Genomic DNA, 10,583 nt, shown 5'->3' with positions numbered 1-10,583 from the left:
ATCACGCTGATTCCAACAGAGCAGAAACTTGAATCTGGGTTTCCTACATCCCAGGGCAGCACCCTACCCACCACGCTAGAGCATGTGAGAGATTCCCTCGCTCCCTAGCCTGACAGTCTTCAGCAAAACTGAAACATCTCAGTTCCAACATTTCATTCTGTCAGAAATGGTCTGACCGGCCCTCATCAGTACATCAGCCTCACCCTGTCCACCAGCACCCCTAGCAGCGCAGTTCTGCACTCAGGATTGCTCTATGCTTACTAACAAGGAAAATGGCATGTGCTGAATTACCAGTATCCTTTGCTGCAGTCACAATGCTCTTTAGTGTCAGTTCCTCAGCCTAGCCCAACCTTATATAGACCAAAGTTCTGCTCTCTGTTACGCTGGTGTAAATCTGGAGTATCTGCATAGAAGTCAGCAGAGATATTCTCAATTTACACCATTGTAACAGAGGGAAGAATTTGGCCCATGATTCCCCTTCCAAGACCTTTCTCGTTTCATTATGGGGGGAGGGAGGGGGGAACTCATCTCCTGCCCCCAGCTGGAAATGAGCTCGTAATGGCAGTCCTGCAGGAAAGGGACTATGGCTGGAGCCCAATGGAGTTCATGCTGCATAGCAAGTGGAAAGCAAAGGGTCCAGGCTTATCCAGTGACATCCATTAACCATGGCATTGCCTCCTGTACCTCATTCAGAGCCCTCCAGCACTGCGCACACCCCTCAGTACAGTGACAACTGCAGCAGTGTCAGCATGGGCTCTGACATGTACAGCTGGGTCCCTGGATGTACTGGCAGCAGAGCCTCGCTGCACTCTTCCCCAGCATTTTTTATCCCTACATCTCCACATGCTTTACAAACGAGGGCAGTATCATTATCACCATGTTACAGATGGGAAAACTGAGGCATGGAGTGACACAAAGTGACTTGCCCAAGGTTACCCAGTGGGCCCCTGGCAGAGCCAGAACTAGAATCCAGGTCTCCTCTGAATCCCAGTCTAGTGCTCTGTCGGCTAGCACACAGGAGAACCGAGTCTCAGTCTGATTTGGCTATCACTGACTCCTGCGTGAGTCCGCTATGGCCATTCCCACCCCATGTAGGAAGCTGGGGTGATTTCCCTGTCTCTGATGAAGTCATCCCCTGGATTCTACTAACTCCTCCTTGGGGTTTGGCTGGATTGCACTAAATATCAGTTACCTCCAGACCCTACTACAAGGTCTGTGCTTTCCCCTGGATGTTAAATTACAGCAGGGGAACACCTTACCATCACAGCTGGGGAGCAAGGGCTAAACATTTCCAATACAGTGCACCAGACAGTGTTCTGATTGAAATGAGAAAGCAAATTAACTCATTCTCAGGCCCCCACTCTTCCTCTACATCAGCATGTTGAAATCAGCCCCGGGATGCAGGGCAAAAGGGAAATTCTTGTAGTAGCCTCTTGTTAAATCTCTATAGCAGGTTACATTAATGTGTATACACCTGCTGTGCATACCATCAGATATACAGTTAGAGATGTTCGGGATTGCCCACTTGGGGGCACTTTATGTCACAGAGGTACAGCGTATATGGCATTTGTTTACAGAAGCGAAACGGCAGGTGTCATAAATAGTGATGGGTTTAAAAGGAATGGTGTGTCTTCACAGCAGGAGCTCCATCTGGGGTGACACATCTGTGACTTGTATCTTGAGCTGCTGATGTAGAATCAAAAGGGAGACTCTTAGTTTAAAAATCTTGGGCTAAAATTTTCAGTCTTGTCTGCCCTAAGTTAGGGACCTGCATCAGTATTTAGAGACCCAAATATGCTGCCTGATTTGATGTGGCACTGAACATTCACAGCTCCAATTGGCTTTCATGGGCAGTGCAGGGGCTGAAAATCAGGCCCCTTATTCTGGTGCCTAAAAATGGAATCCAGTGTTTAGATTTACACAGCAAAATTTGAGCGTATTGGCTCATTTTTAAAGGCCTTTGCTTCTGCTAGTAAGAGCCTTAGGTTAATAAACCCAGTGAACTATAAGAATGCCATGTGTCCATTGACACTGCTTGTTTACACTGTGCGTTTTGGGGCTGGGGTGTGGGGGGAGGGGTGAGCCAGGAAAATAAACCTAATTAGTTTCATGTCTTGTTTCTGGTCAGGTTCCCTTTCAGGTTCTCAAGCGGAAGCACAGTTCTGCTGCATTAGGGGTGCAAATACCACGGGGCAGAATGCACTATGTAAATGGAAGCCATGATGTCTAGGCCATATTATTGGAGGTGTGCAAGCAGTTGCACTCGCTGCCACAGCACCCCCTGCCATCAGGTCAGGGTACTGCAGGGGTCTTCACTTCTAGCCACCTGTTGCTCACCTATTTGGCTGTTTCTGCTCACAGCTTAGCCCTCTGAGCTCAGTCTGGCTCAGTCACCTTCCAGGGCAAAGAGAGTCCAAGCATCCCAACAAGAGAGCCTTTCACCCTCTGGGGCTACTCCTCAAAAAACCTGTCCTGGGCTCTGTCCTCAGCCCCATCCTGGGTGCAAAAATCCTGGTAGAGGAACTCAGACCCACCTTCTGCTCTTGGTGCTGACCCTGGGCTGAGCAGCTAGGTCTGCTCCTTCAGATGTGCTGCTGCTTCCATGGGCCACATCCTACCTCTTAGCCCCTTACACTGCTTCCCAGTAGCCTGTGGTTCACACAGCCTCTCCTCCGGCTCCCAGCCCTCTCGACCTTCTCCCTGGGTCTTCTCGGCTCCATGGGCCTCCCCTGGAATGCTGATATCCAGGACTGTCCCGCTGCCTTCACCAGGGCCCACCACAGGGACTAGGTCCATCCCTACAGCCTCTTCAGCTTATCTTCACTATGCCCTTCCCAGAGAGGGAGAACATGCTCGATCTCCTCCTGCTGACTGGATTCTGTCTCTCTTTGTAGTCAGTCTTGATCCTGTCACAGCTGTGTCATTAATGGTAATTAAGCCACCAGACCAGGCTCAGCTTGGGGGTAGCTTAAAGGGCCAGCCAGCCATCCGGTGACAAGGCACTACAAAGCAGATGCTCGTGAGAGGGAGATAGGCAAGGCAGTTGTACTATTTGCCACAAGTGTTCAGTTATGTCCTTGCATGCTCTGGATGAGGGGTTTTTTTGTTTGCTTTTAAAAAGGTACAATATCGGAGGCCCCACTTCCTCCATAGCGGCCCTGTGCTCCTACTTCTTTGATGAAGGGCACCCAGTTCTCCTGGATAAAGTCTACAACCGACCCAATGACACAACAAGTGAGATCTGGACCCAGCCGCAGCTCACAGGTGAGATGTCAATTGCCCTTTGCAAGAGCTTTTCCTTTCAGGTGTCGACAGGTACTCTCTACCTATTTCCCACACACATGGAATGCTGGTTTCCTAGCAATCCATCAGAGACAATGTTCCCCTACCACAAATGGTCCAGCCTGTACGGAGAATGGAAAAGCAATGAGCAGAGGAAAATTATGTACTCCAAATGTCTGAGCCAGTCTAGGGCACTGTCCTGAGGAGAGCAGAGCACTCTGTCGTCCCTGGGAGGGGAGGGCGCTCAGCATTAGGCAGTGTCAGCTCCCTCATGATTACAAGAATGCCTTTGAGCACTAAATAACCCTAAATACTGATTTTAATGTTAAGGGGGGGAAATCGCAGACAGTGCTGACCCAAAGTGCTGCACTGACGGCCATAATTAGACATGGTTAGCGTTCTGGAGCAGCGTGAATCATCATTTGAGCATGCTGCAAACCCCGAGAACGGACACAATCCCATTGACTTCAGTGGGAGTTCGATCCAGCCCTACGTATCCACTGTGACTACTGGGGATATCTTCTGGGAGATGTTCATTTGTTGGTGGCATGAGTTGTCTTTAAAATGAATTCTCGAAGCGAAGCCTCGAGCATGAGGCGGCCCCCTTTCTTATCACTCGGAGTTGGCTATCTAATAAGATCCCAGGGTTGTCACTCTGTGTGTGTGTCATGCTGAAGCCTAGAATGTCTATACGGTCTGTGTGAAGGGATGGAAGCGGCTAAAAGCATGGCTGAGAGCTTTTTGTTCAGAACATCGCCAGGTTCCATCATCACTGGAATTGGCAACTGTTTCCGACCAATTTGCATGTTCTCTGCTTTTTTTTTACACTTTTTGAATTTGAGCCATGCCACAGCCCAGGCTCTCACCTAATCATTAATTATAACACCATGGGCATCTATGACAGAGAGATACTTATAGAAGCTTTAAAAGCTTTAAAAAGACCAGATATTTAAAGAAGCTTAGGATAAAATTTCCAAGTGCTCAGCTCCTGTTGCGGTACCTAGAGCCAGATTTTCAAAGAGCTTAGCACCCAACCAGCACCCAGTGTGCTGAACTATTTTGAAAATCTGTCACCAAGAGAAAAATCTACTGCTCCCGTCTGGTTATGCAAGGGACACGTCAGGTCAGTTCAGATCCCAAGTAGAGATTTTCTATAGAAGGGTTTGGCAAAATCTCTGATCAATAGAAATGTTTTGCCTTTTTTTTTTTTATTTTATTGTGTTTGAATTCCATGGAAAACCCCATGAATGTAAAACATGCTCCCCCCTCCTCCCCCACTTTTCAACTTATGCACAGTGGCAGTCTTGTTACTGCAGGAGAGCCTGAGAGAGAAACTGACTCAGCCCCACAAGTGAAACTGACCAGCCTTGCTTACCATGTGTCATTTGAGGACAAAAAGCAAATTCATGCCATTCAAGCTGGGGCGTGAGTGAAGGTTTCAAAATTCTTTCAGGGACTTTAATGCCAGGTGGGATTGAAAAGGGTTAACATTTAATCCCCACAATGCATTGTGCCTTGGCTCTTTTTTGAAAGTGGAACTTTGTAAGGACACTTGCTCTTGCCTCTCGCAGGTGAGCGGTACGGCTCCCAGAAGAGCTTGATCATCCTCACCAGTGCTGTTACTGCTGGGGCAGCTGAGGAGTTTGTGTATATCATGAAGAGGCTGGGCAGAGCTTTCATCATCGGTGAAGTGACCAGCGGCGGCTGTCACCCCCCTCAGACATATCATGTGGATGACACTGGCCTCTACATCACCATCCCCACCTCCAGATCTGTGAGCTCTGCTGATGGCACCTCCTGGGAGGGCGCAGGGGTGGCTCCGCACCTGGAGGTGCCAACCGAGATGGCTCTCATCCAAGCAAAGGAAATGCTCAACACGCACCTGCACAGCTCCAAATAGACTGGCTGGCGCAGCGAGCTTACAGCAAGAGGGATCTAGGTGGTGCTTTTCAAAGGCGCTTAAGGGGATTAGGTGCCCAAATCCCATTGATTTCCTAACGCCCTTTGGCCCCTTTGAAAATCTCAGCCAAGGCTCAAAGGGCATGTGATGCACCCATCTATGGTGGTGTTTGTGTGAGTGTGATGAGTATAGAAAATGTATCATGTGTGCTTTGGAAAATAACATGTATGTTCCCCCACCTGTGTCCTGAAAAGGAGTGAGAAATAGATGCGAGGGCCCAATTCCCAGCTGAGTTCATCTCCTGCCAGTCTCCTTGTTCACGTGTTCCAGCAGGACCCTTCTCCACCAGCCCTGGCACAACCTCCCTGTATTTCTGGAGTTGCACTCCTAGTACTCACTCCTGGGCCCCGCCCCCAGAGAGATGGGTGGGGAAAAGGCAATGGTGTGACTTTGCCTCCCAGTGTGCTAGCCAGCATAGCTAAACCAGTGCATCAGGGTAGGAAGAAAGTGACCTGCTTCTAATCAAAGCCAAGAGCAGATTGTGCCCCGCCCAGCCCAGGAGCAAGGGGGAAAGCAGTGAAGAACCCACCTTGCCAAGGCTGGGCCCATCCTGGGATGGCGCAGCTACATGCTTCTCTTGGCATGCAGTTAGTTAAGGGACAAGCAAACCCATAGTACCCAAGTATGGTAATCGACATTGGCCCCAATCAACTCAAAACATCTCTGAACTTCAGGAAACCTCCGATCTAATTGTTTGTCTGCCTGTGTAGGGATTTGTAAATACCCTCCACTTACTGCCATCTGGGTCTGAACTCTGTTGCTCAACCCCATCTCCACTAAATACCTGTTTGAAGGCCCCGAAGAATGTAGATGACTTAGCCATAGGCACCCAGGTCTGGAAACTGCTCTGCAAAAGTTGAGTTAAACATTGCCTTTCTGCAGTATGCAGTGGTTACACGTTGGGTTTGTTGAAACTCATTGTGCACATTTAAAAACAAAAATCCTGTGTTTTCAACACTGAATCACAAAGAATATTTTCAAAGATTGACCTGGAAAGAGTTTTAACTATCAAATAGACTTTGTATCATTTCTGTGATGTGTTCATCTTCTCAGCATCACTCCGTGAAACTAGACTGTTCAGACCTTTCTTTCCATTCTTTTTCATGTCTGGGTTTCTCAACACTGCAGGGGACTGTTTAAATGGAGAAAAGTTTGCACAGGACCTTAGCTAGTCAAAACGCTATATAAATGAAACATATTAAAAACACTACATCTGGCAATGCCCACAGTTGTCAGTGCTTTAATAAAAAACACCATGAAAATATTTGTATCCATACTAGGTTTTGTACAAGTCCCTTTAAAGGCTAAAAGAGCTAGCTTCGCTTCTTTTGTTTTCTGAAACACGAGTCTCTATTTCCATGTTAACAAAGGTCATCGTGTGTGAATGCTCCTATTTGCTGTTACTTACTGGCTATTTATTAATTATTTTCCTGTTTTAAAAATTTCAGTGGTCCAGTCAGGGGCCAGAAACTCTACCATGTGACTTAAGTGACAGCACTAATAGCAAACAGAGTTAATACTTCAAAACACACCCGTAGACCAAAATTTGTTCCCATGAACTACATGGTGACGATTTACGAATGACAGACACATTATAGAAAATGGCATCAGTCTGGGAAAAGAAACAAAAAAGCTACATTTTCTAAGCTAAGCTAAGCTATTTGCAATGGATAACTCAGCCAGCTCTGCTGAATCGCACTGGATTTGTCTTCACTAGAAAGTTAGGTCATGTTAGAACATGACCTTGAAGAGTTGTGTTAACTTACACAATGTTAAGGATGATTTAAAATGCAATAGACACAAGTATAATTGTGTTTAACACCACGTCAGCTAGTCATGGTTAAATTCTACAGGACTTAAAATGGACCAGCTGATCGGGTGTTAAACATGGCTTGTACCTGTCTACACTGACTGCTAAGTCATGATTATCATCATCTTAGTTAATACAATGCCACAAGGTTGTGTCCTAACATGACCTAATTTCTCAACAAGAAAGACGAGGGCCATTGAAAACCATTTGTATGAAGAGAGATTGAAAAGGCTGGGGCTATTAACCAGAGAGAGGAGATGAATAAAAGAGGACATGATAAAAATAGTCAAGATAATGCATGGGGAAGAGAAGGTAGCCCAGGAGCTCCTGTTTCCCATCTCATAACCCACAAACAATGAAACTGAAAGGAGGAAAATTCAAAACAGAGAAAAAGGAAATACTTGGAAAGGGAAGCCTGTGGAACTCATTGCCACAAGATGCCATTGAGGCCAAGACCTTAGCAGGATTCAGAAAGGGACTGAACATTTCTATAAACAATTATAACATCAGGCGTTATAATGGCAAATACTAAAAAAACTTTGACATAAACTCTAAAACAGAGGGTTTAGATCCCATCCAATTTCCAACGTCTGGGAGTCAGAAAGAAATTTGTCCTGGGGCAGGTGTCCCGCAACTGGCTGCTGCGGGGACCTTGCACCTTCCTCTGAAGCATCTGGTACTGGAGACAGGATATTGGGGTAGTCTGGGAAGTGCCCTGTTCCTCATAGAGAGGAGCCCTGGATGCAAAGGCACAGAGCAGGGTTGTCTCCCAGAGCACACAACCCCATCTTGAGCACTGCATGCCCCAGGTGGGGTTTGTAATCTGTGGAAAGTGGGAGGGAGAGGCAGGAAAGGGAAAGCGGAGTGCCCCAGGGGTTGGTCTTGGGACCGGTTTTGTTCAACATCTTCATTAATTATCTGGATGATGGGATGGATTGCACCCTCAGCAAGTTTGCAGATGACACTAAGCTGCGGGGGAGAGGTAGACATGCTGGAAGGTAGGGATAGGGTCCAGAGTGACCTACAGAAATTGGAGGATTGGGCCAAAAGAAATCTGATGAGGTTCAACAAAGACAAGTGCAGAGTCCTGCACTTAGGACGGAAGAATCCCATGCACTGCTACAGATTAGGGACCAAATGGCTAAGCAGCAGTTCTGCAGAAAAGGACCTAGGGGTTACAGTGAATGAGAAGCTGTATATGAGTCAATAGTGTGCCCTTGTTGCCAAGAAGGCTAACGGAATATTGGGCTGCATTAGTAGGAGCATTGGCAGCAGATAGAGGGAAGTGATTATTCCCCTCTATTCGGCACTGGTGAGGCCACACCTGGAGTATTGTATCCAGTTTGGGGCCCCCCACTACAGAAGGGATGTGGAAAAATTGGGGAGAGTCCAGCAGAGGGCAAGGAAAATTATAAGGGGGCTGGTGCACATGACTGATGAGGAGAGGCTGAGGGAACTGGGCTTATCTAGTCTGCAGAAGAGAAGAGTGAGGGGGGATTTGATAGCAGCCTTCAACTACCTGAAGGGAGGTTCCAAAGAGGATGGAGCTCGGCTGTTCTCAATGGTGGCAGATGAGATAACAAGGAGCAACGGTCTCAAGTTGCAGTGGGGGAGGTCTAGGTTGGATATTAGGAAACCCTATTTCACTAGGAGGGTGGTGAAGCACTGGAATGAGTTACCTAGGGAGGTGGTGGAATCTCCATCCTTAGAGGTTTTAAAGGCCCGGCTTGAAAAAGCCCTGGTTAGGATGATTTAGTTGGGGTTGGTCCTGCTTTGAGCACGGAGTTGGACTTGATGACCTCCTGAGGTCTCATCCAACCCTAATCTTCTATGATTCTAAGGGGCAAATAAGGGTGAAGGAGAGAGACAAAGAGGGAATGGATGAAGCAAGTGGAGCAGTGAACACACTGAGGAGATGGGCTCAGAGGAAAGAAAAAGGCAAACCAGAAGCAGAAAGGGTGAAGGGGACAGGGTGAGGGGAACGAAGGGCAGGAGAGAGAGGCTGAGGGGAAGGGAAGGAATGGGAGCAGGAAGAGGAGCGAAAGGGGCCACACAGTGGGAAGGGAAAGGGAGGAGAGGAGATGGATCAGGATGGAGGCAGCTATCACTGTCTCACTTGGGCACTGCAAGTTCCTCTCTTCCTGCACTCTGAAGGTCATGGGTCAGATCCCCAGATGGTGTAAATCAGCATTGCTCCTGTGAAGCCCATGCAGCTCAGCCAAGGATTACAGCTGGCAAGGCACGTGAGCCAGGGTGGCCGCATTCAGCTCTGACAGCTGCCGGGGCTCAGGACAGGACGCATGCTGCAGTCCCTGCAGCTCGGGGTGGGGGCATCCTGCAACTCTGGCAGAGATCACTGTGTCACTGCTCCCAGCGGGGAACGGGTCCCCTCTCACCCATCCTTCAAATTCCCGGCTTGTTGCTTTCCCTTTTCTCGGGTGCATCTGATTTTCACTGCTCGGGGATGCTGGCCCCACGTTCTCTGGCCCGAGCACAGAGGGCAGGCGACAGGAGCTGTGTTCCGTGGGCCCGGACAGGACAAGAGGATGGACAGCCTGGAGCAGTGGACAGAACACTGGGCTGGAGGCAGAAGATGCATGATCCATCCCCAGCTCTGCCATTGACTGGCTGGAGAATCCTGAGCAAGACACTTGTGGACACATTTGCCAGAGCGGCCTCCAATTTGGGGTGCCTCAGTTACCCACATCGCAGCCATCTGACAGCTCTGAAATGGAGCTGTGAGCTGACAGTGGGGACCCCTCTTGCCTGAAGAGCTCCCCCTACTTGTTTAGAGAGCTCTGCCTGAGTCTACTGACCTCCATCTTTGGGCTCCCCTAGTGCCACCCACTGCCAAAGAGGCTAAGAGACCCAGCATGTTGCTGGGGTCAGAAGCTCAGAGCACAGGGACTGGTCTACTTGCCCCCTTCTGGGTACCACAAATTTCCACCAAGGAATGGCCACCACTTGAATTATTAGCTCTTTGCTGCTATGGGCAGAGACAGTCTCATTCCCTGGATAGTGATATTGGTGCAGCCATTCCTGACCACAGCACAACAGCCCTGGGAACACACCTCCCAGCCAAACACCAGCTAATTCTCTAAGCCTCCCAACTCCCCTGCTACTCGCATCTCCCAACTGACTGATTGAGACAGCCCAAAGTCACCCAGGGAGTTTGCAGCAGAGCTGGGGCAGAACGCAGATCTGCGGGACCTACAGTCACAGCCTTTCTTTTCCAGCTTAAAAATCTCTCCTTTCCTCCTTCACTCGGGCCTGAGGGGGATGCACAGAGCTGCATTGGAGTTAGTCCTTAACCCCTGTGTTAAATCCCTCCATCTCCCCAGCCCCCTCTCTGCTCTCCGGAGTGCCAGCTGGATTTCCTTTCATCTGCACCAAGTTAAACGTTTGGACTCCTAGACATGGACTGAAAACATTTTCTGGGTGATGCAGTTGTAGGAAGTTTGTTTTTCTTTGTCCCATTTGGCTTTCTCCTTCCCCAGCAACAGCTGGTTCTGCAAGAAATCAAATCCCTCC

General features: G+C 48.6%; 1 protein-coding gene across 1 annotated transcript in view; it reads left to right on the top strand.

Annotated features, from left to right (window-relative positions):
- Positions 1-5,383, top strand: part of RBP3 (retinol binding protein 3) — a 12,258-nt gene extending 6,875 nt beyond the window's left edge. The window contains exons 3-4 of the mRNA XM_050959237.1: positions 3,122-3,264; positions 4,854-5,383. Coding sequence (XP_050815194.1) covers positions 3,122-3,264; positions 4,854-5,182 — 472 coding nt within the window. The 3' untranslated portion in view covers positions 5,183-5,383. The remainder of the gene's footprint in view (positions 1-3,121; positions 3,265-4,853) is intronic.
- The last annotated feature ends 5,200 nt before the right edge of the window (positions 5,384-10,583 follow it).

Source organism: Gopherus flavomarginatus, chromosome 6 (assembly GCF_025201925.1).
Source record: "Gopherus flavomarginatus isolate rGopFla2 chromosome 6, rGopFla2.mat.asm, whole genome shotgun sequence".
NCBI classification, from domain to species: domain Eukaryota; kingdom Metazoa; phylum Chordata; order Testudines; family Testudinidae; genus Gopherus; species Gopherus flavomarginatus.
The sequence above is the reverse complement of the archived record's forward strand: the minus strand, read 5'-3'. Positions and strand labels throughout refer to the sequence as shown.